Genomic DNA, 27,878 nt, shown 5'->3' on the forward strand with positions numbered 1-27,878 from the left:
TAAAAAGCCTCACTCAACAGCTACTTTTAGACTTGTTAACTAGAAAAAAAACCAAGAATTTTATTTTAAAATAAGTTGTTTCCCTCTTAAGTACGTTTAGACGTATGTGTCAAGCTTTGAAACAAACTGTGTTTTCTGTTATTGTTTAACGTTAAGAATATAGGGCAACAGATTTTTCCTCTTAGCTCAAAGAAATCCTCACAAGGCTGTGTTTACATCCTGAGAGAAAAAAACCCAAGGCAGCCTTAATGCAATATCCTGAGCAGCTCCTGCACATAAGAGGGGGGCCTGACTCCTGGAGAAATTTGATCCTGCAATGGGCCCTTTAAAGGAATATGGGATGAGTCTGTTGAATGGAGCTCAGAGTGAGTCCCACTGAAGTCTGCGCTCCAAAGAAAGCGAAGGACAGGACAGCGGGGACGAGTCATGAAACTCTGATAAACAAATGAATGAGACACGACAGCGGAGGGAAAGTGGACGGACTGAGGGAGAAGTTATGAGCCGAACTGCGACGAATTATCGGGGAAAGTGTCCGTGAGCGGAGAAAGCCGACTGAGGGGGGAGAGACAACAAAGTCACAAGGTAAAGTAACAGCGAGAGCTGTAGAAACAAACCGATGTGCTTTTGCTTGCATCATATCTCCTACTGTTTTGGACTGCAGTGCCACGGCGTAAGTTTCACTCAGACGCTGGAGTTTGTTTTGGACAAAAGCCATGGACGCAAATAAGTATTTTGAAAGATATCTGCAGCTTGCTTGAACTTTTTTTTTCGCTGACCGACGGTTTTACGCTTGCTACTATTCCACTAAACCGTGTGCGTCTGGCACACCTGTTCCTTGTGGACTTTTATGGACAAAATCTTGGCCACTGCTCGACTTAGGAGAAGCTCAGAGAACATCTAACAGGGACAGACTAAGCCTGTATGTGAATCTAGACGGAAATGCATGCTCCTGGTTGCAAGACTTGGCTTTTATGCCTTCCACATATGCACACGTTTCGTTTCTGTGAGCATCTGGAGAAATCGTAATCGTAATTCTGGTCCATTTATCAATCTGACTCCTCTGTTATTGAACACCCTCAAACCAAACATGTGCAGATGATCTCTCTCGTAATGTGTGAAAGTGCGCTATAAATCGTGCATTTCTTCTAAAAAAAAAAATTAAAGCATTTTGCAGGAGCTGCAGTGCTGCAAAGGTTACCCAGTTTTTGAGTGAGCCCTGCAGGACAGGAGTGCTGCAGAGGTAGGTGTTTACACCTCAGTACAGAAGAATGTCAGGGCCTGTGTTTAAGCCTGAGACTGATAATGAGTGTGGTCAGTTTGCAGAGGCCTGTCATTAACCTGAGCTGGGAGAGTGCTGGGAAGAAAAAAAGGTAGGAGAGGATGTGGAGGGAAGAAGGAAGAAAGAAAGGAGAGAAGGAAGGTGGGAAAGGTGCTGCAGGAGGATGGGAAGTGAGAGGAGATGATGGAGGAGGAGTATGATAAGAGATAGGCTGATAGAGGGGAGGACAAACATATGAGGTGGATTCATCATTTGAAGAGGAGGCTGAAGATTTGCATTGGCTTCTATGGCGCTTTAATTGTCTAATCTGAGTAACTGCGGTGTTGAAATCATTATTTGATAACTATAAAACTAGGGCAACAAACTCCTCTCTTGCACTGAGTAAAATAAGTCACTTCTCTGAATGCAGGGTCAAAGGTTAAGAACTGTGCAGCTGTATTGGTGATTCCCCTCCCTTTTATTTATAGGACTTAACCCCGGCTGCAGTTGTAAAACAGGCAGAAATAGTGGGGCACTAATTTAAACAAAAGTGTGAGGCCTACTTGACCGGATGGGAGTCGACAGAGGTCCTCTTTGTTAAACATTCAGGGCTGCTGAGGAGAAGATATGGCAGTCTTTAACCTACCCATACTCCTCGTGCTCTCAGATTATCTGTCTTTGTCTCTGTTTTGTACACACAGAGATCTGCGATGCTGACACAAATCTGCAGCAACTGACCCACATTTACACACATGCTCCTGTGCTCTATGACAGGAGACCTTTTTTATTTTTGAAGGGGGGATGTTGGGGGATGGATGCCAAAACGTGGGGGAAGCCAAGTTGGACCTCGGTGGAGACAACAACAGCAGGGATTTGAAATGTCTGGCGGGGATGATATCACTGAACCACCTAATCACTTACATCACCGCAGCTGCATGCTCAGCAGTGTGTCAGTGTGTGTGTGTGTGCACGTGTGTCTGTTTCCAATATATTTTGGTCAGTGTATCTCCATCTGGGCTCTGGCAAACCAGCCCTGGAGAGTTACGGAGAGTGTGTGTTTGAATATGTGGTGATAAAGGAGGTACGAGTCGGTGGACGCCTTGACGTGAGACTTGTGCATCCTCTGAAGGGCAGCACACACCCTTCGGTTTTTGGCTGAGTCTGATTTTGCAACAGTCCCATCCAAAAAGTTTCTTAACACTCTCAAATAGCTCTCAAGCTTAGATAAAACATCACCTTCCTTAATATTGAAACTCAGAGCTTAAGCAGTGTAACTGTCAGTGCAGTCAATGGAAAGCAGTTGTTTAAAAAGTAAGCCCCTGAAACAATCTGCAGGGATCACTGCGGTGGCGTTTCCATTCAGTCGTCTTCCCAAGTGTTTGCTCTGGCTGTGTCCATGTGCAAAGTTTCTTGCAGCTACATGGAAGCAGAGAAGCCCCAAGTGCCTTTAGAGGACTCACCATTCTGGGCTCAAACTCCACTTTTGCCTCACACCCCACCCCCAACCCCCAGCCGGTCACTCTGGGTGGCCTTGCGTGGATCCATCATGCAGAACCTGGAAAGCTAATTTTGATTTCTTGGATGGCTCACCTTGATTTTTCCAGCATTGGCATTGTGCACAGACAGACAGGCAGCCATACAGACAGAAAATATACTGCAGACATGAAAAGTATTTATCAGAACCTACATAATGGTTGACTCAGTGGAAAATGTCAGATGCTTTTCTATAAACCACCCCACAGTGTAAGGGTAATGTCCAGTCAAAGAGGAGAATGAATCCAGTGTAAATGTTTGCTGTTACACACACATGTACACATAAACCATAAAAATGACCTAACTTGTGACAGGCATGCAGTGTGTGGTTGATTGTTATCATTAAACACACAGGTTTTGTAGCATCTTGTTACCATTTTTACTTATCTTCTCATTGATATCTAACTGAACTCTTTGTTTATTCATCATTTTTGCAAGTCACATTTTTTCCCTCTGGAAAATCACAACTTCCTCAAAAATTATCAAATCTAAAGCAGCTTCTTTTGATCATCCTCAGCCTCATCGACAAACAATTAACACTTCCACTTTAACATACAATCCTTGTATGTATGAAAAGTAAATGTAAAAAGCAAGCTAACAATAATGGTAGCTAGCTTCGAAATTAAAACGCAATTTGATAACTATGAGTTTTAACTGTCTCATATTTAGCTTCATAATACACAAAGTACTGACCCCTTTAAAACGTCAAAGCTAACATTACTGTTTTAAGAAGATAACATGATACGATGGGGATGCCATGTTTTTCAAGCTAACTGTTATGTTTGCTAGTTTTCAAGTCAAAACATTTTTTTTAGCTTTTTTATTGGCTTCTTAATACAATAACAAATGATAACTTTTAAACTTCCATTGAAATAAGATAAAAAGATATAATAGGCAATCATGTTGTCAAAGCTAACACTAATGCTAGCTTGCTAAAGAGCAGTTTAAAAATGTTTAAAATGTTTGCACTGACGTCACAGTTTGGGTAGTTACCCAACCATTTTGTGATCTTAGTAGTGACAAAAAAATGTAAACATTGAATAAACAAAGATAGAAGTGCATGGTTAAATGTGATTTTAAGATGTCTAATCCACAAACAAATGTTGAAAATCCCACAGAACACACCAAAGCTAATCCAGAAGGACTTGGCCCGCAAGAAAATAAGATGCCATTTATGACATCAGTCAGTACGTTTACATGCATCTTAAGAAACCAGACTATAAGCTGAGTCAGCATGAAAGCGCACTGCTAAGATGCATGTAAACAGCTTAGTCAGACCAAGAACGGACTGATAATGTGATTGCTATCAGACTGCAATTGGATTTGGAAAGATTTAGCAGGTCTTAATAAGCCTCAGTGTTCAGCACAAGCAAATTTAACCAGTAAAAGGAAGTAGATGACGATGATAAATATGGTTGCTGCTCTCCAACACAACAAACACCATGTAATGTAACTGACAAGCACACTTTGTAAGAAACATACAGAGCTACAGCTGCATCCATCTCGGCTATCCTTGTAAAAATGCTGCTACAGTAGTACACACGCAGCTACAGTTACCAAAAAATGACTTAGTGATGACCATCTTCAAGACTTAAGCCCTTTGCTCACACGACACGTTCTTTTCATGCAAGTATTTTGCACGTTATTTATTCTTTTTGAACCCACTGTTTCTCAATACAAGCTTTCACACCAGCAACGTGCTTTCACTGAGCAAAAATGCAGCTTTTATTTTTTTGGATTGAGGTTGATTTTTTCCAAATTTTTGCTTGAGACAAGTACACATCCGACCGATCAAAATGCTCATTGTTGACAAGTCACATACTAAAACATTTAACATTGATTGTGTGTCTGGCAGCCCAGCTAGTAATAGGCAAGAAAAGCCAAATTTGACTGTAAAATAATTAATGTTGAGATTTACAGTTGTTGAAACAGTTGAAAGTTTTTTCATTTATTCTGTGGAACACCTGAAGTGGCCCCCTTGTGGCAAGATTTAAAGCCCAGTGGCCCTCAGGTTATTTGAATTTGAGACCCTTATCTTACAGTGATGTTAGAGAACTTTTCTCGTTAGCCTCTGTGACAGAGGTGCGGATGTATTGATTGAAGAGTTTCCGGCCCTCACGTGGACCAGTTGTTACAACTTTGTCACCAAATATCAGGGAGTACTAAAGGACGTGTTCAAGGGGGAATTAGCAAGGCAGTGTTGAGAGTGTTGCACCATCAAATGGCTTGTTTGCACCCAGCTGTGAGCTGCTGAAGGAGGGCCTGGCCTCGCCTGTCCTTGCTTGCCCCATCGTGGCCCAGCAGGGTTTATTCAAGCGGTTGGATTTTCTCCCATTCCCGCACCAACTTCCTGCTTTGCTTGACCTTTGTGCTCCTCTGTGCCCCCAGAAAGACGAGGAGAAGTTGGTAACTGGACCTTGAGTGTCCAGCCTGGTCAGAGCGGTCGGCTGAGGAAAACCTCCACATGCATGACTTCTGTAATTTGTTTGCAAGGCCTGTATTTGTGAGCATGCTAATTGTAGGGAGTGCCATGGTGCAGTTATAGTTGCTGGACTTTGAACGTCTGCTGTTCTGCTGACAGTGTCTGGGCTGCTTTTTAGGTCTGTCTGAACGCTGCTTTGAGTTTTAACTTGCTCAGAACTTAATTTGGTTTATTTCTCTCATAACCTCACCCATCTTTACATCATCCGTCTCCAGAGTTACACCCATAAAGCGTATTGTTTCGGCTACTTTTATCTTCAGATAATCAAAGTTTTATTGAGCTCACGCAGCAGGGCCATAACCTTTGTGAATGAACCACCAGTCAATCCTCCTCAGGTAAAAATAACCTCAACGCCCCAGTTTCCCACATTCAGCACTTGGCCCATTCATTCTCACACATTCCTTCCTCCTTTCTTTGCAGAGGAGAGCTGTCGGCCCCCTCTCTCGCTGTGATGGGACTGTCATGCAGAAAGACACCATTGTGCTGCGCAGGATCCTGTTTCAGTCTTGCCTTGTAATTAAGAAGGGATTGCGCGGTGAGGGAGTTGTGGGTTGGGAGGTGGGTGAGAGCAAGGGGGATTGGGTTAGTAGGTAATTTGGCTAAAGAGCAGAGCACTGACCTGCTTTGTTGCTGGCAGGCCTGGGATCCGGCACGCATGAACCTAACTCCCCCACTGACACAGAGCCTCCCTGCTGAGGTTTTGTTCAGTGTGTGTGGGCATGTGGAGAGAGACGACGAAGGAGAAAGACCAATAGTCTCCAGCTACTGTAATCTCTCGAGCTGTGTGACTGAATCAATGTATATTTGTGGTTTTTCTGCGTGGAGCAACAGAAAGTGAGAGGAAGCTTGTGTCATTTTTCAATCCTTAGTGTTGGCTTTACTCAGATCTCCCTGATGAATCATGGGAAGTGCGGTTAGGGGAAGGCATTTACGGGTGCTAAGTCAGTTTTTGTCCTCTTAACTTGTGAATGAAAAGAAAGCCTCACTTTAGTGTTTCACCCTCATGTTGATGTGTCTCTTTTTCTTCATTTTGTTGAGATTTGTTTTATTTTTAACACAAAGTCTTGTGCTTCTCTCTCCAGTACGTCAGAGTCCAGAGGCAGAGAAGCTCTGAATCCTCGCCATGGCGGATGTGCTGGAGAGTGGCGGGTCAGGAGCCGTCAGAGTGGCCACTGTGGATTGGCAGAAACGCTGCATCGCTCTGGAGATGCAGCTGCTGAGGTTCCGGCTCCAGGCGGGGAAAATCCGAGAGCTGCTGGCAGAGAAGGTAAGAGAGAAACCGATCGGTCTAATGTGGATTTTTTTTAGTCTTCTGGAGCCAGCTGTGCCCCTGATTCTAATGTTTAAACTCAGTGCAGGTGTAACACAAGTCTGGACCAAGTAGAGATTTATTCAACAACAAAAAACAAAACTGTACAACAAAAAAGCTCTAACACATGAGCTATGACTCAAAGTAATAAGGCTCAGATTCACCAGCAGGTGGGTCGAGATCTGTTGCGTATTGTTCCCATAAATGTTTAGTGGCTGATTTAACTAAATGAGCTAATCTTTCAGCTTAGCATTGGCATGCTAATATTTGAAATAGAAAGATACAACATGAAATATGGATGATATATCAAACCTGGAACTTGGTCATGTAAGATAGGAATGTTTGATAATTAAAGCTACTGTAAGGAACTTTGAGTTATTGTTACCTTTAGTCCTGGCCCCCAGCAGACAAAACAGGAAAACCTGTATCAGTGGTTACAAATTAGTTTGTTGATCTTTATGCTAAAGCAAGCGTTTGCTTTTGTTGCTCATTAAGAAGCATCAAAATTGATTTAAGAGTGATTCAAAGCAGTTAAAAATTTGAAACAGGAGCTTTGAAGTTTGATGTCTTAAATTATAAATCATTATTTTTAAGGGGCTGGAGGAGTTAAAAATTGCTCTTGAAAAAGTCTCCCTTCAAGATTTATGCCTGATCATAACCCACACTTTAAAATGAGATTATCAGTGCCAATATTGCTAGTTACCAATTATTTTAAATTGCTACTTCTTAGCTCCCAGTTCAGGTCAACCAGGACCGAAGTGATCTATGGCATTTCTGGGTCTCTGTCCCTCCAAACATCGGACGTTGGAGAGACATGCAGATCACGTCAGTATTGGGTCGATGTCAGAAATATCAGAGTTTTGTGTTTTTATGTTGTAGTTTTAATGTTGCACCAACTGTATGGCACTTTTTAATTTCGTTGTGCATTTTACATGTCACAATGACTATAAATTTTATCTATCTATCTATCTATCTATCTATCTATCTATCTATCTATCTATCTATCTATCTATCTATCTATCTATCTATCTATCTATTTATCTATCTATCTATCTATCTATCTATCTATCTATCTATCTATCTATCTATCTATCTATCTATCTATCTATCTATCTATCAGAGCAACATGCAAAATGGGTACAAATTTTGACGTCTAAATCTGACCATATTTGAAAGTTGTAATGACGTTCACCATTTGGACATCATTAGACCAAATGTAGACGTCAATGGGACCTTCAAAATGGATTCAAACATTCAGACGTCATTAGTAGACCTTATTTAGACGTTAATCTGACCTCTATACGACTTCTGAAAAAGACTTAATAAAAACTTTCTTTCTGCACCTTCAGGAGACGTTAAAAATTGCGTTAAATATTCGTCATTTCAACGTTACGTTACGCAGTGGGGACAACACCACGCTGGCTGATGAAGTTTAGTAGAGAGAAGAGATAACACACGGAGATCTGTGTTTTTCTCTGCTGAAAACGATTTCTATGACTAATTTTGTAGTGATGGTGGACACAGGAGCCTAACTGTCAGACAGAAAAGAGACAGAGGAGCAGAAGAAAGCTAAAGGGGAGAGTGATACTGTCTGAGCTAAAGGCTAATTAGCCTTTAGCTCAGACTGTATCACTCTATAACATATGTATCCAGTAAAAAGTTACCTTGAACCAAAATTTTGTTTTGATCCGATCTCCATTTAATTCCAAAACAAAGACACAACTCACTAAAAGTAATTTATGTCAGATATTTCCCTTAAACCTACAAACTATTCTAGATGTTCTCTTTGTCTATCCAGGCTACATCGTTTTTCTCTGTTGGAGTAATTTTCTCGAAACATGACAAGGGTTGTGAAAAGAATGTCAAGCTTGTTATAAACACTTGGATTGATGCCAAAGAGGCTCTGAAGTGTGATTAAAAGTCAGAGGAAGAAGCAGTGTAATCGCACGTCTCAAATTTGAACTGTTGATTTGATCCACCTGTGTATAAATAATGCAAATTGGACTGAATCTGTGTCTGTTTAAACGTGTCGTGCAACCTTCAGCCTGCCAAACACTCTGCAGATGTCACAGCGTCATCATCTCCTTCTCCCTGCAGTGTTTTTCCGCACGAGGAGTCGATTAAAGCATGTGAATCAGCCTGAACTACAGGTGTGGGTGATTGTGTGTTTATGTGTGTGAAGTAAGACAGATGAGATTACTCAGCTTATTTGGTAAACATTTGGTCCACTCACTCTGTGTCACCAGAGACTGGCTACAGTTTCATCCAAGATGAATGTTTAACGTTTCACTCATCACGTCTTGGTGCTTCCCTGAAAACTTTGGAGGAAGCAGCCTCCGGCCAAGTTCTTGTAAAAGTTGTGGTTGTTGTAAAGCCTGTGTACCAGACACTTTGGAAAGTAATCAGCTGTCAGCACGTGATTTAGCTCTGCTCTGCAGATATGTTGGTAAAAGGACAGGCCTTAAAATGAAGGGGAGAGGGGAAAACACTTCTCCTGTCTTGACTTCCATTTTTTTTGTGAAGAGCTGCTTTTTAAGGACATTAATTACTCTGAGCTGCTTTGGTTTGAAGCGAGATCGATTAATTCTGGAGCGCTGGAGAAGTTCATTCAGTCAGTCTGCAGGATGTTTACAGTCCAAACATGACCTCGATGTTTGATAAGAGCACGACAACTCCCTGCTGTGTCCGCTGTCAGGCTCTGTCAGACTTCCAGCTGGTCTGATAGGTCCCATGAAAAACACACAAACTCTCTCCAACACCTCGAACTGACTGTGAGAAAGTCATTACAGGGAAGGCATTTTTTACTTTATTTACAAATATGTAGTTATATTGTTGTCTTTTCTTCAAAAAGTCGTATAAAAATAACTTGAGAGGGACACACACAACTTGTGACATCACAGATTGGGGAATCTTCCTAAAACTGTAAATCCCGCTTTTTAACCCCCTTCTCCCAACTTTCCCAGTCAGATTCAGGTTCTAAAACATACGGCCATAATCCATAGTATTTTATTTTGCTTAAAGAAGTAGAGAAGGTTTACAAAAAGGAAAGTATTTTTGGGGAATAAGTGACTTGTACTGTTTACGAGAAACAACAAGCTGTAATTTAACAAGACTGAAGCAGCAATGTTATGAGATCAGAGTCAAAATGTAATGAAAATTAAGTTGCAATGCTACACAAAAAAAAAAAAATTATGTAGAATAATAGTCATAATTTAGCATGGCAACAGTGGTGGAGGCTTCTGAAGTGCTTTATAACTCAGCGTAGGATGGGCATTAAAGAGACAGTTGAGGAAAATAAAGTATTTCAGACAATAAGGTTTAGCTAATCCTCCAAAAAGTAAGAAAACAATCGCAGAAATGAAATGATGAACAACTGCATCTTGCACATTGCTGCCTTTCTTTTCATTGTGCGGACCAAACTCCAAGCTCCTTGTTTCCTCGTCAGCTGTGATGCCAAGAAAATGAGGGGAGTTCCAAGTCTTTAGTATCCGGACAAATTAATGTCCTTCACTTTTTCTCCCTCATTAAAACATGCGGGTTAATAGCTAGCATACACAGCATTTATTGTTGTATGTTGTTTTTGGCCATGTTGCAAAGAAAAAGAGCTCCAATTATTTTTTTGAGGAGGGAAAGCTCACTAATTAAACTGCAATAAACACACATATGTGCACACACACACTGACATACATACGCACAGAGTCCAGAGGAGGGTTTAAGTGGAGGCCCGTGCTGCTGAGTGTGTTTTTTTGATTTTTTTTGTGGGGGGAGGTGTGCTGAGTGACTACTATTCCGTCATGTTATTGCTGTTTGGAAAGTCTGCTTCACGCTCTTCATCTCTCCTCTTGCCAAGTTAGGAGTGTTTTACGCATTGACCCACTTTGGTGTGGAAAAACATGAAAAAAAAGTTGACGTGGTTGCCTGTGACACAGCGCTTATCCCCAGAGGCTGAGAGGAGAGTGAAGGAGATGCCCCATTTGCTTTGTGAGGAGTGTAACAGGATGAGTTGTTTTGGAAGTTTTTCTGTAGATCAGAAAGTACAATCGACAGCTGTCACCTTTTGGCACTGTAAAAACACAAGTTTTTCCATACAGCAAGAACAGAGGGAGACTGATGATCACTTGGAGAAAATAGAAGGATATTTTCATGTGAGCAGCTGGCTGACCAGAAAAATCATTAAAATTTGATTTCAATCAGGACCACACTCGTCAAAAAAATGCACTAAGTCAAACTTGGTGATATGGCCATGCTCGAGGTGCTCCCTGCCCTCCCATGTGCCTTAGTGGAAGGGCAAAGCCACAGGTGGGGAGAGCACATCTTCCCTCTCTGTCATGCGTACACATAAAAAGCCAAGGAAGGGAGAGCAGAAGCAAACACCTACTCTGGGAAACAGAATAGCCAGCATCAGTGACAACACATATGACACTAGAAAAGCACTCAGAGCGCAGACCTCCACCAATCATATTGTGATTGTCACCAACACTTTAGTCCTACTTTAATGTTATACTCCCTTTCAGCAGACTGTCTGCTACAATTTGGTGTTAGTTGCAGGTTTGTACGATAATTTGTTACCTGACAGTGTTGAAAATGATGATGACCCAGTACATGTTTCATATTCTGGATCTTAGCATCCAGAATATTGGCAGGATCTGGATCGTACTTTTACATCTGTCAGAAATTATTGTGACCTTGTCTTGTACCGTTTTGCAAAGCAATCCGACCATTTATCCTGGAGTTGTATACACATATGGTGAAAACAGCCCTATCTCAGAATGATAAAGAATTTTTTTTTAAAAAGTCCTGGATCCAGACGTTGATCCCGATCACCTTCGTAATGTAATCACTTCTTCCTTATCCCATTTTGAACATTTCCTGAAAATTTCATCAAGATCAGTGAGTTACTTTTTGAGTTATGTTGTTCACAAACAAACTCTCCCAAAAACATAAACTCCTTGGCAGAGATAACTAGTGGTAGATCAGCATAAACAGAGGTGTTTGCAGGTGGGTTTCAGCTGACGTTCTGGACAGGACATTCACAAGAATATCCTGATATAAAAGTTTGTGTGGAGCCATTTCATTAACAGAGCATTTTACAGAGCTTACTTAAAGTGTCTTTTTCATTGTCAAATGCTGCTTGGCTTGTGCAGAACATAGGACTAGAGTTTCTGTGGTTACCTTGGTAATTCAATACTGAATAAATTAGATGCCATGTGCAACACGTGGTTTAAGAAACAAAAAGCTGTTTCAGTCCTGACCGGTGATACCAGCCATCGAGGTCAGTGGGTTCTCATTGGTGTGAATAAACATTTATTTTATGAGTGGATTTGTTTGGATGAGTTCTCTGTAATAGTCTAGCTGCTGTAGTCTGTTTTGCATGTAAGGGTGGGATATTTTTTCATAGCACTTTTTGAACCCTTTCAAGAAAGACTGAATGAGTTCCTACTGTACTGTTTGGACCACAGCAGCCTCCCTTTTGTTTGCACAGATCATAACAGTATTTATTACTGGAGACTGACTGGGGTAATGTCAGACTTTCAGATGGGTCTGTTTATTTTCCTGCAGTGCCTTATGCTCTTCCATTCACTCCTCTGTTTTGCAAAAGGGGTTTTATGTGTTTAATGATTGAGCCATGCTCATTATTAACCATCATCTGTGTACAAGGGTTAATGATTTATAGAGGAGGGAGATGGAGCATTAAGTTGACTAAAAATAGGATGACTCCTTTTCTACCCTCTCTTCTATTTAATCAATGGCCAGTGTGAACAGCTGCCCCAGGACCTGGTTCACCATCAGTTTTCCAGATCTGGGTCACATGACCTTTGGGGTAACGCTGATGTGGAAGATCAGATCTTGAGTCTCAGGCAGCTCAGTCTTGGCAGTATCAGTCGACAGTTGTTCAGCTGTGACGGATCTGTTAGCCATCAGGTTAGCAGATGATCCATTGTTTGTGGCTTGCGCTTATCTTATCTCATCCTCCCTGGATATTATCTGACTCTCTGGAATCCATACAAAAGCAGAGCACGACACAGTCTGCATACCTGCAAAAAATTTAGCAAATCCATATTTCTGTCATTGTCAAATTCCTCAAATTAGTTACAAATGTGTGTTGTAACTGTAACTAAAAGGTTGATATTTCATCTTAAAGAATTTTGATTGTAAGCAGAAATAGCTCTAACAAACAATGTGCTGTGTAGGAGTTTTCTAGCTGTGGATTGGTGCTTTATTGAGTATTTGCAGCAGCAGGTAGGCATGCATGTGGGATTGGATAAAATAAACTACAGTGCAAGAGTTTTCCAGAAGGTCTTTGGGTATGGGTTGTTGTGTGTTGGAGGTCTTTGGCACAGAGAAATAATCTTTATCAGGCTACAGAAGCAGCAAGTGAGATCAATCCTGTTGATTTTAGACCTTTCATGGGAAAATGCAGAGTATGATAACACCCCTCTTTAAAGTATGGTCTTATATGCAGCTTTCATATACAGAGCTTTAAGAGACATGACTCCTACCCTGTTAAATTTCAGCCCTCTCAGCAGCAGCTAAGCGTTCAGTACTGTGGCCTGGCAGATGCTGGATGGATGCAGACAGTCGTTTCATGACTGCCCGGTGACTCAGCCCTGGGCAGCTGGACTCTGTAGTTACTGAACGTACAGAAAGACAGAGAGATAAACTGTCAGCATGACCTCACAGAGCATGTATTTGTATCTGATAGCAGTTACAGATGGCAATTTGTAGCATTACATCATCAGTTTGCGTTGGAAATTTAGGTGGAGATGATATGTGGTGTTGATTCCCAATTGCTCAAGGCACTTAAAGTCAAGGGTGTAGTTTTGCACTCACCAAGAAGGGCTTGGAAACATTTGTAAGAGGCTCAATTAATCCTAGAAATTCCTTTAAGATCAGATAATTTATATACAGACACTGAGTAAACAATAACCTTTATAAAAGTCTGATTATTAAGATAAAATTAAATTATCCAGCAAACAAGCAGAGAATTCAGTAGAGGTTACCAAAAATGAAAGCATGTATGAATTAGCATAAACTGAAAGGAAGTTACAAATACACAAACCTACACTTTGAAAAACAAAGCAAAAAGTTCATTCCTCATTCATAGTTCAACATAATAGATGACTGGATTAAATACCAGCCAAGAGCATTGCTCACAACTCTAAGTAAATTTAATCCAGCTTTTTAGCTTAGTTTTAGCTTAGCTTTTAGCAATGTTAATACCCAAAAGACAGCAATGAGCTAAAAGTGACCATTTCACAGTGGTGGATACAGGGGGGGGCTGCACGGTGGCGCAACGGTTAGCGCTGTAGCCTCACAGCAAGAAGGTCACCGGTTCAAATCCCCACCTCGGCTGGTGGGCCTTTCTGTGTGGAGTTTGCATGTTCTCCCCGTGCATGCGTGGGTTCTCTCCGGGTACTCCGGCTTCCTCCCACAGTCCAAAAACATGCTCATCAGGTTAATTGGTCACACCAAATTGTCCCTAGGTGTGAGTGTGTGCATGCATGGTTGTCTGTCCATACTTCAGCCCTGCGATTGACTGGCGACCAGTCCAGGGTGTACCCCGCCTCTCGCCCAATGATTGCTGGGATAGGCTCCAGCCACCCGCGACCCTTAACAGGAGAAGCGGTATAGAAAATGGATGGATGGATACAGGGGGGCTGTGAGGGGTTTCTAAGTGATCTTGAAAAAGTTTCCCTTCTAGATACATGCCTGATCATAATCCAAACTTTAAATTGAGATTATCAGCACCAATATTACAGGTTACAGGTTATTTTAAATTGCTAGTTTTTAGCTACGATACATCTATGTCTTTGACAACACCATGCCGGCTGACAAAGTTTAGAAGTGAGAGGATAGATCCGTGTTTTTCTCTGCTATAAACTATTTTTGTGATTAATTTTATAGTGATGGTGGACACAGCAGCCTAACTGTCAGACAGAAAAAGGACAGAGGAGCAGAAGAAAGCTAAACGAGCAAGTGATACAGCCCAAGCTAAAGGCTAATTAGCCTTTACACTATAACACAGAGGACTAAACTGTTTGTGATAATGTTCATTCTAGCCCACATGCAGCAGTTATTCTGCAGTGGTCTGTTAAAACTTGAGAGTCTATCGATAAAATCTGTAATCTCTAAAACCTCTGCGCATTGTATCCAGAAAAAAGTTGTCTTGAACAAAGAAAATTTGTTTCCATCTCCTTTTAATTCCAAAACGAACACACACCCCACTCAGAGTCATTACGACAGTGTGCTTGAAACTCTGAGCCAGAAGGGGGCAAGGCAGTCAAATTAAAACAAAACCTCCTCATAGCATCTTTAAATATATATTTTTTAAAAAAACACTATATCACCTAGCTAAAAGTAGCATGTGCATACTCGAGAAAGGTGGAACCATGCTTGAGGATAATCTAGTTAAAGAACTTAATGACACAGAAAAGTATTTGGAAAGGTTAGCAAATGGATGAATGGTTATAGAAGTTAACTCAAAGAAGCTGAAGGTAAAAAACAGATGACAAAACAAGCTAGGAAAGGTTAGCTAACAGTAGGAAAAATAGCTTAACATATAAATCGAACCAAATGTTCGAAACAGTGGGGTGAAGTGTTTGTAACAGTAAGTTTATGTTGTCAGACAGTTAGCAAATAAGTTAGCTAAACTTAGAAATTCAAATAAATGAAGGGAACAGTTAGCTAAAGTGTTACAGTTATCTGCTGGTGCTACATTTGCTTATGTAAAAAGTTAGCCTAACTTAGACATTAAAATAAACAGTTAGCTAGAGTGTACGTAACAGTAAGCTGACAGTAGCATTTTGCATTTAACACGCGAAAGGGTTAGCCAAAAGTGATAACAAGCTAGTTAGCTTAGGTTATAAAACTGGTATAAATATTGTAGCCCTAATGCAGCCTGATGGCTCAGTTAGAGTATCAGTAATTTCAGGGACTCAGAATAATCTTTTTTCATTTCAGTTATATTTTGATGGTACGCCACCTTTACACCCAATTTCATTTAGCCCTCTGTTGCAACTTAAGGCTAACAGCACTAGCTCACAACTCAATCCAGTGACTGAAGGTCCAACCCTCTCCTGACCTTTAACGTGTCTATAAACTGGAAGTGGCAGCTTTAGAGGCAGTCCTCTGGCTTCCTCTGTAACCTCTCCTCACATCTGTTCCACATTGTGACTTCTGACGCACTTTACAGTCACCTAAAGTGCTTGCTCGCCTCTTCTGTAATTGCTGTTGAATGGTGGACAGAGTGCCCTGCACTTTTTGGCTCACGCTTCTTTTGACTCACTGTGAGGACTTTTGACTTTGAGGTGAGGAGCCACCCAATCATCAACTATTAGTGTGGGCTCCAGCCTTTGTGAGCATTCATTTGACTTCAGGACAGCTCTTAAATGTTATGAGAGGTGGATTCTGGGAAATAGGGGTGTTCAGGGAGGTGGCGAAGAGAAGAGACAAAGAAACAATAGGAAGGGAAACAAAGATGATGGGAGGAATTCAAATGCATCTTTGGGGCTGAGTGAATCCATTAGCGTGTTTGTTCTCCTTTCACCTGGGTCACTGAACTCAAAGGAAAGGGAGTCCTGTGTTGAACTTGTCGAGGGGAAGAGGGCACTTGCAGATGTGTGCATACTTGCAGCATGGAGGGTGTTTGTCTTTGGAAGCATGAGTATGCATGCTTGCACAAAAGGTGACGCAAGCCTGTGCACACATAGTAGCATTCTTCTATCACACTGCTGTTTGACCAGCATGAAAGATGTCCGGCCTCTTCTAAGGGCCTATTGGTGGCTCCTGCTGTAAGTCTTTGCCTTAAAGTGACACTCCTTGTTAAATAGTAACATATTCAATTAAAAAAAAGTATTTTGCTCTTCTATCTACCAAATGTTACAGTAAAAATATCCTCCTTGCTTTACCCGAGTCAGGGATTGGGGTGTCCGGAATAAACTTTTCTGAGGTTAGCCCAGAATAAAGAGAGAAAAATGAAAGAAATCACTGGCCTAACGCTTACAGATAAATTCATTGGTCATTAACCTGTTTTCTATATATCAAATGGGATAATTTTGCCACAGTGTCAACAGGCAGATGTGAAATGTGGCATTACTTTTTTTTAAATGGATTGATTTGATTTGAGGGATCAGATTCTCAAAGGCTAGGAAACTGTGGCCATGAAGTGCAAAACTCAACAACCAAAAAAAAGAAAACACAGCAATATAATAGAAAATGCAAAACAAAAAAGGACATAACCAAAAAGAATATGAACAAAACAACAAAAAGAGAACAAAAAAACAGAATAAAATGAAAAAAAAACCAACAACTTTTTTTTGTCATGTTTTGCAATTTAGGGCCACTGTACTAAACAATACTGTTTAGAGATGACAAAACTGCTGCTGTGGATTATTGTTGACCAATCACAATCAATAATTTAGCACAGCTGTGTAATAAAAATGATCTGGTGTACATGTTTACATTACAAACAGATTTATTTTTACAGTCTTTCTGTTCAATAGGACTTTGTGCAGCAGGTTGCAGAGCATGTCTAGCGTGCCATGGGTGCTTCTGTTTTCTTCAAATTAAATCTGACCCCTTTAAGACAACTTCTGCTTTCCAGTTTTTCTGATCTGCTTCAATTAAAACAGAAACTTTGTGTCTCTTTTCCAGATGCAGGAGCTTGAGCAAAGGGTGACAGAGGCCGACCAGCGAGCTGAGAGTGCTGAGAAACAGGTAGAGTGATGTTGTTGTCCTTTATCTTTTGCTTGAAAAATAAGACTGTACCCCCTTTTTTAAAACTTGATGAGATCTGGGAATGTGTGACAACAACTAGAATCAAGTAACATGAGCAGTGCACTGCATAAAACTGAAATCCTTCCAAGTGTTTTTGTCTCATTTTCAATAAAAATGGTCTTTTCAGACTTCATATGAGCCACATTCGCCTGACCAGTCCAGAAAAGTGTTTTATTTTAAGTTATTTAAAGACAAACATAAGGTCTGAATTGCTTTTAACACGTTAAAAAAATCTTCCAATGGAACAAGAGAAAAGTTACTTGAATTAAGACATTATTCTAGTTTTGGGAAAATTTTCCAGCAAATTTCCATTGTTCCATTGGCAGATCATTTTTACTTGTTACAAGCAATTCAGACCTCATTTTTGTCTTTCAATAACTTGAAACAATACATGTTTCTGGACTAGGTAGGTGAATGTGGCCCATATCAAGTATAATGAGACCATTTTTACTGAAAATAAGACAAAAAAACTTAATAAGATTTCAGTTTTTTTGCAGTGTGAGCTGATGAGAGGAGTTTTGAACAACATCTTACATAACATTTGGCTCTTCAGCATCATTTCTCTATCACCTACCAATCAAAATCAAGAGGAGGTGGGACTTCTGATACCTACTTAGTCAGAAACAGCTTCACAGAAGAGAAACACCCAATTTTTATCAAACATTTTTGTGTTATATACGTAACATCCCTGCCAAAAACACAGAAGTTGTGTTTTAAAACAGAAATCATGTTCTATATTGAGAGATTCAGAAGTGCCATGGACAACTTTTATAACATTTTAGCAACAATCCGCGCAGTTAAGAAGCTCTCTGAAAGAGAAAAGTTGTTGGTCCGCCGACCTTGGATGTTTTGACTAGACTCAAGATGTCTTGACTTAAAGTCCAGCTTTTTTTTTCCTGAGTATTTTCAAGTTACAATGATAAAAACAATGAGTTAGTTATGAGTTAAACATTTTTCATTCCCAAAACTAGTTTCCAAGCTCAAGAATGATGTTACCTGCTGAGCACTTAGTGATGTAAAAGAGGAAATCCTCTATTTGGGCGCCATAAAGTAACAAAAGCAGTCAGATTAAGTGTTTCTTGTCTGAGTATGAGTCAGCCTTTGATGGGATTTAACAAAAGTAGTGCGTGGTTTAAGAGTAAGAACCCTCATATGTTATGTGTGACACATACGCTTTCTTGCTGTTGTGTTTAATCTGCCATTTGCTGTCATTACAGGCTGCTCCAGGTGTTTTCTGTAGGTGGTAATTTGATGGTGCCCTTTCTTTAAAAACAAGAAATACCTGAAGGCTTAGAAAGCTTTTTTCCCGTCAGAGATGGCGAAAAAAAAAGTAGCCTCAGCTGTTTCTTCTCAGCTTTTTGTCTGCTGCCCTTAAAAACCAAATGAACTGTGCAAATTTAACCTTCCTTATGCATTCAGTCCTCTAATTATGCATTTCAGATCCATGTCATGGAAGAGAAGCTGAAGTCTGCAAACATACAAACCAGTGACTCAGAAAGCTCGTTGTACAGAAAGTATCAAGACCTGAGCAGTCAGGTTCAAGACAAAGATGCTGTAATAAAGAGATTAGAGATGCAGCTGGAAAAACAGGTATGGAGAAAGACATCTGATGAAGAATACAAATGTCCATTTATGATCACGATGAAGAGGATATAATAATCCATGAAGCCTTTTTTCTCTGACTGCAGATCTTAGTCAGAGCCCAGGAGTCAAAGATTATTGAGGAGAAGGCTGCCAAGATCAAAGACTGGGTCACGTTTAAGCTTCGTGAGGTGAGCTCACATATGTACACATAGTTTTAGGCCCTTGTCCTGTTTTTGAAAACCCTTCTTTTCAAAGTGTATCTGTATTTTTTGCAGTTTTCAGATAAAAAACAGTCACATGTCCTTGTTTTTGCTTTAAAAGCTGTCATCAAATTGATGTATGTGCTGTGCCACAGATGGAGCAAGAGAACCAGCAGCTGAAAATGGCCAACCTGAAGCAGTCTGAACAGATAATGTTGCTGCAGGACAAATTACAAGGTGAAAATTTATGGAGCTTTATTTTTATGAAATAAAGGGTGTGGAACGTTCATAACTGAATTTAGTCAAAAGGGTTTTTTAATGTGGGGACTTAAATTTTGCAATATGGCTGTGACTGTAGACAGCAGAGCAGCTGCATCAGAGCCACAACAACGCAGTTTTAAATTTGTTTCTTATCGGCTGTTGGATTAAAAAAAGGCTGATGCCGATATGCTTCAAAATGCCAAATATCGACCCCGATAATTGGCCTATAATCGGACTATTTATAATACAGTGACACAGGTCAAAAAAGTTGAATAAATTTAGAAATAATGGTTTAATTTTGTCTCCATAAGAAAGACATGGTTTTGTTATTTGTTGCATCACATCTCCTGGAGAGTCATCGAAGCGTTAGCATTTTAAGCATTAGTGAAGCATGGAAACGATCATGTTGCCTAGCAGGAATTTAATGAACAGACTCCCCGAGCATCAGCGGACTGAGACTGAATCACTGTTGTTGTCTCGCTTCCAGCTCTCTTGGAGAAACCTGCATCCTGTGGTTCCCCCACCACCTCCCCTGTAATGGATACCCACCTGGTTCCTAGTAGTCCGCTGTTTCCTCCCAGCTGCCCTGGCACACCACCTGCCCAAGACGACAGCTGGAGGCAGACAGGCCCTCGAAGGGCCGCCTCTAATATTAAGACCGCACTGCCAGGTGTGCTGCCCTTAATACATGTTATCATGAGATGTTTTAGTTTACAACATCTTAACTTTATGAGCTTAAATATTGCTACTTTTCACATTATTTGTTCAAAGAAGTAAAAAAGCATCGTATAATGATTGTGATCTATTTCCTCAGATGTGAAAAAGTCACCTGAACAGTCCAGTAAAGGGATTTGTCTCGGAGACCTTGCAGCCCACGACGCCTTCTCTCAGAGCTGGACCAGGGAAGGTCCCAGCAGCCCTGTTTCCCTCAGTGGACCAGAGCTCTCAGCAGGTCAAGAGAGTCAAGCAGGAGGCTCGGATAGAGACAACTCCTCTGATGAGCTCAACAGCAAATTCCGCTCTCAGTGCCTTCATTCATCCTCATCCTCCTCATCCTCATCCTCAGCCTATGAAATGGCCCATGGACCGAGCGTCCTGGAACCCCCAATCAGACTAACACCCAAAAGTCCGCTCCTGTCACGCTCTCCCTCCACTAACAACCCCTTTCCTAACCCTCAAACTCACCTGTCGGGTACCAGCATGACGTTACCTAAAGTACGGACTCCGCTTACTCCCAGAGACAGCATCCAGCTGGTGAAGAAGCACTACAGCCAGCCGCAGCCCAGCCTGGACCGGCTGCACCACCTGAACGTGAACATCGACATCATGACCCCTTCTTCCACCTCCTCTACTCTGAAGAGCACAGGCACTTTGCCCTTCTCGCAGGTCATTGAGGAAACTGATATCGATGATGGGCTTTCTGACAGCATGGATGGGGTGGTGGAGGGGTCTGGCTCAGAGGAGACAGCCCAGGATGGAGTCTCCTTTGTGGGGCTTGCGGAAGAACTGGAGAGGCTGGATCCTGAGGTTCTCAAGCCGCCAACACCTCCTTTGCACCGCTTCCCTTCATGGGTATGATAGAGCCCTACCACTTCATATTATGTGTCCCATCTGAACTATTTACTTTTTTTAAATCTGAAGCTTCATGTGATAAATGTCTGAGTTTAAATGGCTTATAACTTGTTATGTTGATCTCTGCAGGAGAGCCGGATCTATGCTGTGGCAAAGTCAGGAATGAGAGTGTCAGAGGCAGGTCCTGGAGCCAGAGGCCTGGGACGAAGTGAGTAACCTACACAAAAAAACCTTGATCATCCACTGTTGCTACTCAAGTGACAAATTCAGCATCCCTCAATACATTAAAAATGAATGTTGTGCAGTTTTTTGTAAAGTGGTGTCTAATTTTGTTTTGTGCACGTGTGTGTCATATTCTTGGATGGGAAACGAGTCAGTACTTTGAAATGACATGTCCTCCAGCTGTGTCTAAACCCGCTGAGGAGCTGAGGTGTGTTTCTGTGTGTGTGTGTGTGTGTGTGTGTGTGTGTGTGTGTGTGTGTGTGTGTGTGTGTGTGTGTGTGTGTGTGTGTGTGTGTGTGTGTGTGTGTGTGTGTGTGTTTGAGTGTATATGCGGTTACTTTGGATCTGTCACTGCCGCATTTGATGTCACTTCCCGCCCTGCCTGAGGCTGCACACACCTGCACAGGTGTGGGCTCTCGGGAGGATGTTCAGACCCCTCTCTTTCTTCTCAAAGAGCTGAGGAAGAGCACAAGAGTAGAGGTTAAAGAGGAGCAGCAGGGGAGGTTGCTTTTTAATCAGCTGCGATGAAAGGACGTGGTCTGGGTGTAATTACTGCTGTGCTTTCTGTCTCAACATCATCCACTTCGCTCACGCTGAAGTTTGACAGCTCTCTGAATGTTGAATATTCTGACTGCCAGAAACGCTGAGCTGACTGCCAAGCGGCTGTTGTGGATTAACTTGTAGCTTACTCAGCTTCTTCTCATGTTTATACCCCAAAATGATGTTGGGTTATTTTGATCCCTGGCGAAATTGATGTTGAAAGTTCTGTTTTAAATTTGTGTAGATTGTATTATAAATCTATGTAATGGCATATTCCCCTTCAATGCAGATTTGTTTAAAAGTCTGTATAGATTCTGATACGAGTTTATTTGGTTTGGGATTTCTTTAAATTGCTCACACATACTTATGTAATTCAGTCGAATACACAACAAGTTTGTACATTTTTGCATTAATTTCCAACCAAATTATAACTTTTTATTTAGTTATCTTGGATAAAAACATAAATAATCAGGTTCTTACTCAAGTGGGTTCTGTGTACATTTGTATTAGCCAAATGGGTAAGAGCATTGTTAGCTTGCAGAAGTGAGACTGAGAAAAAGAAAGAAAAGGAAGATTAAAATAATTTTCTTCTACAAATGAAGGTCGTAATATGGAAACCAACAATGACTCAACTTAGCATGTGGGTTTTGTGGCTTAGATGCTTGTTAGTGGCTTTAAGTGGCTTAAATTAGCTTACATACACAAGCCTGTATTGAAATGTCTCTGACCCAAGTTATAAAGTTATCAGCCCGAAGAAAGACTTTAAATAGGAAAGTAAAGCAAGCAGAACTAACTTTAGAATGAACTAACTTTAGAAACTTTAAAATGACAAATATAAACATTACTTTCCACAAATGAAGCTTATAATGATGACATTATTCAGCATTTAAAGGGAGGTTTTGGCTACAGATGCTAGCTAGTAGCTTACAGTGGCTGAAACTAGCAAACAGAAACTAACTTATTCCCTATAAAAATAAAGTTGAAATAAGGTGTTGCAAGTTGCTAATAAGTAGCTTATGGTGGTTGATATTAGCTAGCTTGTCTTGGTATATTTGACATCAAATAGTGAGTGATAGACTGAAATACTTCCATTCTAACTATGGAGCCTCTGTCCTAGCTTGTATTGAAATGTTTCTGTCACACGTTGTTAACTTGGTTAGCTCAAAGTGAGACTTTTAAAAATAAAGAAAATCAGGAAAAATTAATTACAGCAAAAATAAATGACAACATCCATCTTACAAATAGTTTGTAATAGGTTGATTTATAGAGTCTAAGGAGTTTCTGCTGCTTTGGATGCTAAACAGTTGCAAATGGTGGCTAATAATAGCTAATAAGCTAACTCAGGTTGATGTATTTGACGCCTAAGTGCCAGTTAACAGACTAACCTCGGTATTGATAATTCACCTCTGGTTCTTTGGCCACAGTGTTTGTATTTGTACGCTTACTTTCAAATAATTTACCGCTCTTCTGTTAGTTTAAAAATGCTAATAAATAAATGTTTTCTTTGTTTGTTGCAGTTTCAAACTTACCCCAGTATCCAGCAGCAGGTCCATTCACCCAGTTGATCTATAAGAATATCAACGTACCGGTCTACACCACACTGAAAGGGGTGAGTGAAACATTCCCTATTATTTTCAAAGCTGAAGTACAGCTGCAATTAACTGCGTTGAAATGGTGAAAAATGTTCACCAGGGCAATAATTGTGGAAGTTATGTGAACCTTTTTCTATTGCTTGTTTTAGAAAGCCACTCAGATCAGCAGTGTCCCTCTGCCAGACGACGACTCTGGCTCTGAGGACGACAGCAGCTCTCTGGCCAGTTTACGGACCTCAATCCTGAATCCAGACAGGAAGGGGAGTGTCCCAGGGAGCCCTCGGGCTGTGAAAAGAGGTTGAGTTTTATGATTTCATGCAGACCTTACTTAGGATATCTCCCTTAGATATTCCCTTGAAGAGTTTCTGTCTTCATTTTCCCCTTTTAATCAATTTCTTATTTTCTTAGGTGTGTCCATGTCCTCCATTAGCTCAGAGAGTGATTATGCCATTCCTCCTGATGCCTACTCCCTGGACAGTGACTACTCTGAACCAGAACACAAAGTCCAAAGAACGTCTTCCTATTCTTGTGAGAGCACTGGGCCTGTAAGTGGATTCCTGAGACTTTTACTTGCCATCCAAAAAGCTGAAATACTCAACAGATGTCTCCATGCAAAAATGCAGCATTTAATATTACAAAATACATATTAAGTCGAATTCAGTATGACTGGCCTGCTATGTTTGAATGATCCCCGTGCTGTTTGTGTTTGCAGGAGATGCTGGAGAAGTCGGGGTACCTCCTGAAGATGGGCAGTCAGGTTAAAGCCTGGAAGCGTCGCTGGTTCATCCTGAGGAATGGAGAGATTCTCTACTACAAGTCTCCTGTGAGTGTGTGTCTCTTTCTTTGAGCCTGCCTGTCTGCTTCCTTCTAAGGTTTTATTATCCGCACAGAAAACATTGCAGGAATACTTCAAAATCTTGTGTGTTTGTGTATAAGACGGCTGCAGGTGAAGGTGTAATTATCATCTTTACAGCTCATTAATGGCAATGTTGACAGTGTAGTTTAGAAATATTGCACATGTGAATTTATGATTACAGTAGCACACAGTTTTTAAAGAAATTGATGAAATTTGGATTTAAAAATGTGTTGTGATTGTTTTTATGTGTGTATGCAGAGTGATGTCATCAGGAAACCTCAGGGTCAGATTGAGCTGAACTCATCCTGCAGTATAGTTCGGGGAGAAGGAGCACAGACGTTTCAAGTAAGTAGAAACACAAAAGACTCACATACCTGAATTTTCACGGTGCATGAAATAAGATTGAACTGCTGTGTCTGATTTTACCAGTGTCCAATGTTTTATCACTGGTGCTTACTGAGTCCTGTACTCCTGAAGGTCTTTGCTGCTGCTCTCCCTGCCTTGGCTTTTGCATTCCACATAAGCACATGGAAGGGCAGGGTATTCCCAAAACAAACAGTTCTCCTACTACTTTCATATAACCTTAGATACAATAAATAAATGTGAAAAAATATCATACCAAATGTTAATCACTTATATTTCTTGAATTTTAAGATGGTTTTTAAAGTTTTCAAACCCTTTAGCACAGGATCTTAATACAGCTCATTTTTACGTAAGAGAATCCAAAAAAGGAGAGTTTGAGTTCTGCTGCACTTCTTTCTTCAGACTTGAAATGGTCATTTACTTTCAATGGGTTAAACAATGTTTAAACTAAAAGAGAAAAACTTGAGGACATAAGTTAGAGAGGACATACAACTCCACACTCAGATTGTGTCTTATTATAGCACTGCATTACAGTAGAGCTTTGCTGCTGCATACCAGAGAAGCAGCTTAAAATTACATCAGGTATAACATTGGCCTGGAATGTTTTCCTGGCTCTTCGAAAGGCTGATTCTGATCTCCTCTGACACCGTGATACTATCTCAGTCGGCTTGGCTTAGCCTTTCTCCCATATTTCTTCTCCTTTTGTGTCTCATCAGCTGATCACAGAAAAGAAGACCTTCTATCTGACCGCCGATTCACCCAACATCCTGGAGGAGTGGATCAGGGTTCTGCAGAATATACTTAAAGTCCAGGCCAGCAGTCCTGTCACGGTGGAGACCACCGCCACCAAGCCCACTACGAGAGGTTGGCTCACAAAGGTCAGGAGACAGAAGCTGTGAGATACTGAATCAATGAAAGACTCAGAAAAAAAGTGTCTGTTTGCTGTCTTTAGATAAAACCAATAGCACAAAAATGTCTGTGAGCTAAATAAAAAGAGGCTTTAAATAAGCTTGGCTATTCCCAAAGGTAAGAAAATCAGTCTACCCGTGCCTCTGCAGAGCTCTATTGTGTCACTAACTATATGTGTTGTGTTATAATGATAGGTTCCAGTTTAATGGCCTCGTACACGAGTACAGTATTTTTAGCTTGATGGAGATTCCAGCACGTCACTACTCCAGGCCAAGATTAAGTCTGTAACCACCTGTAAAATCTCAGCACCTTTCTTTGATACTTGTTTTCAAACAAAAAAAAAAAAAGAGAAAAAGTACAGTAAGACTTGTTTATGTATGATGGCTGTTTTAGGTCATTGTGCTAGGCTAAGCTAAGCTAAGCCTAGTCATTACAGTCTCTGCCTTCATATGTCAGACACTGGCTCTATTCTGATTAAAATTACTTAACCATCAATCATTTCATTTTTTTGAAAGGACAATTTATGCATTATACCTCTAAAGAGGAAGTATAGTGCTTTTTAGGCTTTATAATGTCCCTCCGGTTCCCCTGTAGTAGCTTCACATGAATTGTAGCTCCAAAAAAATCTCTGTTGTTCACACACCAGAGTTTCAGAAAACACTTTTTTAGCCTCTGTCTGAAATTCTTTGTTATAGCTGCTTTCTCTTTAAGGCTCATAACTCTACAAACCCCCTTCCTTCTGATTGGCCCGCCCCCTGGTGACTTACTGGGGCAGACCTTTTTGTTTGAGTTACCCTTTACCCCAACATTTCATGAACCAGTGAGGAGATCCCTATGGGATGACCTCATTATTTTGGCAAGTCTCATGGGGATCAAACAGATTCAGGGATTTCTACAACATACCAACATAGACAAGCTTAAAGAATCTGCACACATTGCGCATGAACATCCAACATTGTTTCTTTATGTCCATGTTTAATATATGGGAAAGCAGGTTAACCCCTGCTTTAAAAAAGTACTACTCTTGTTGAAAATTTAAGAATTGGATGCAATACATTTAATTTGGCAGCATGGTTCTTCCAGGAGCTCCCTGCCCTTCCATGGGCCTAAATGGAATGCCAAAGCAAAGGCAGGGAGAGCAACAGCACAAACCCCCAGGATTTAGAGGCTACCTTACCAACTGGATAGTGATTTATGTATACAGTGTAAACAGTTGCTAGTATAGTGCAGTGAATATTTTTTATAAAGTCATCATGACTCTAGTTAAAGAGTTAATCACTTTTTGGGACTGATACTTTACAGCCCTGCCCCCCCTGCACTGATGTAAGGGGGATAGATAGCCAGCTTTCTACCCTGAAGTGTATCCCAGAGATAACTCTTTTTCAGGCTCAGTGTCCTCTTTCAGACAGAAATGGAAGTGTCTGTCACTGAAGTGGTGGTGGTGGTGGTGATGGGGTTTGACAGAACCCTCTCCAGGCAGATTCTTGAAAACCTCCTTCACGTTGAGACATGGCTGTAAGGCTGGAGCTGCTGGAATGCTTGACATCTCTTTCCCCTCTGCCTACCACTTCTCCCTGCCTTTCTTTAGCTGGAGACAGTCTGTGCGTAAAATTAAGACACTTTAGCGTCTAACTGGTGTGTGATGGGTCTGACAGATGACAGACAAGCCTCAAACTGAGATGATGGCGCCCACTCCTCTTAACCAAACCCCCCACCAATCCCCTCTCTGAGAGTCATCTTTGATCTACTGGTTATGACGTGATCTCGGTGCAGACGGGGGTTGTCCTGCCTCTCTGCATAGTTAACCCTGGTGACCCCTCTGAGAGGAGCACAGCTGGCTTTGTTATGATGGCGTCTTTTAGTGACATCACTGCAGCATTCATATTTCAAAACTTACTGAAACAATCTGTTGCACAGAGAGAGGGCGTATTATCATCTGCAGCTGCATTCCTGGTTATATTAAAGTTGAAAGAGATCAGAGCTTGAACGCTATTTTACGTTTTATTTTGAAAACAAAAAAACCTCTGACATCTGTGCTGCAAATGCAGGAATTCTCATAAGGACTCGTGTAAAGCTAGTATCAGAGAAGCAGAAGTACAGATTCATATTTACTTGTCAGACATGTGACTTGCCTAAGTATTTTTCTTATGTTTTGTTTTTTAGGTCAAACACGGGCACTCTAAACTGGTGTGGTGTTCTCTGGTTGGAAAACTCTTCTTCTACTACCGAAACCAGGAAGATAAAGTAAGTAAGACTGGTCTTCTCTGTCTTTCTGCTTTAAATGTTATTTTGTTTTGTTTAAAAAGACGTTATATGATTTAGCATTCAAACAAAATGTGAAGGCAGTTGGATTTGAAAAATTACAGTTTTTAATCGTTGTCACCTTTGCCTGATGTAACTTTGTGTTTGAACAAGCAAGAA

At 40.9% G+C, this 27,878-nt stretch overlaps 1 protein-coding gene across 6 annotated transcripts in view; it reads left to right on the plus strand.

Moving 5' to 3' along the window:
- The first annotated feature begins 311 nt into the window (after positions 1 to 311).
- Positions 312 to 27,878, plus strand: part of plekhh1 (pleckstrin homology domain containing, family H (with MyTH4 domain) member 1) — a 41,475-nt gene continuing 13,908 nt past the window's right edge. For 2 of the 6 annotated variants that reach the window (XM_074691937.1, XM_074691931.1), the window contains exons 1-16: positions 312 to 582; positions 6,356 to 6,540; positions 17,236 to 17,298; positions 18,799 to 18,948; positions 19,047 to 19,130; positions 19,298 to 19,379; positions 19,891 to 20,073; positions 20,218 to 20,975; positions 21,105 to 21,183; positions 23,255 to 23,346; positions 23,479 to 23,626; positions 23,738 to 23,874; positions 24,042 to 24,152; positions 24,444 to 24,530; positions 25,265 to 25,426; positions 27,621 to 27,701. In XM_074691937.1, the coding sequence (XP_074548038.1) occupies positions 6,397 to 6,540; positions 17,236 to 17,298; positions 18,799 to 18,948; positions 19,047 to 19,130; positions 19,298 to 19,379; positions 19,891 to 20,073; positions 20,218 to 20,975; positions 21,105 to 21,183; positions 23,255 to 23,346; positions 23,479 to 23,626; positions 23,738 to 23,874; positions 24,042 to 24,152; positions 24,444 to 24,530; positions 25,265 to 25,426; positions 27,621 to 27,701 (2,361 nt within the window). In that variant the 5' untranslated portion in view covers positions 312 to 582; positions 6,356 to 6,396. Of the gene's footprint in view, positions 583 to 5,993; positions 6,215 to 6,355; positions 6,541 to 17,235; positions 17,299 to 18,798; positions 18,949 to 19,046; positions 19,131 to 19,297; positions 19,380 to 19,890; positions 20,074 to 20,217; positions 20,976 to 21,104; positions 21,184 to 23,254; positions 23,347 to 23,478; positions 23,627 to 23,737; positions 23,875 to 24,041; positions 24,153 to 24,443; positions 24,531 to 25,264; positions 25,427 to 27,620; positions 27,702 to 27,878 lie in introns of those variants that run through there. The other 4 variants (XM_074691933.1, XM_074691936.1, XM_074691935.1 and 1 more) reach the window with 4 other exon arrangements.

Source organism: Halichoeres trimaculatus, unplaced genomic scaffold, assembly GCF_033239565.1.
Source record: "Halichoeres trimaculatus isolate MK-OKI-2021-1 unplaced genomic scaffold, fHalTri1.1 fHalTri1_scaffold_17, whole genome shotgun sequence".
NCBI classification, from domain to species: Eukaryota; Metazoa; Chordata; class Actinopteri; order Labriformes; family Labridae; genus Halichoeres; species Halichoeres trimaculatus.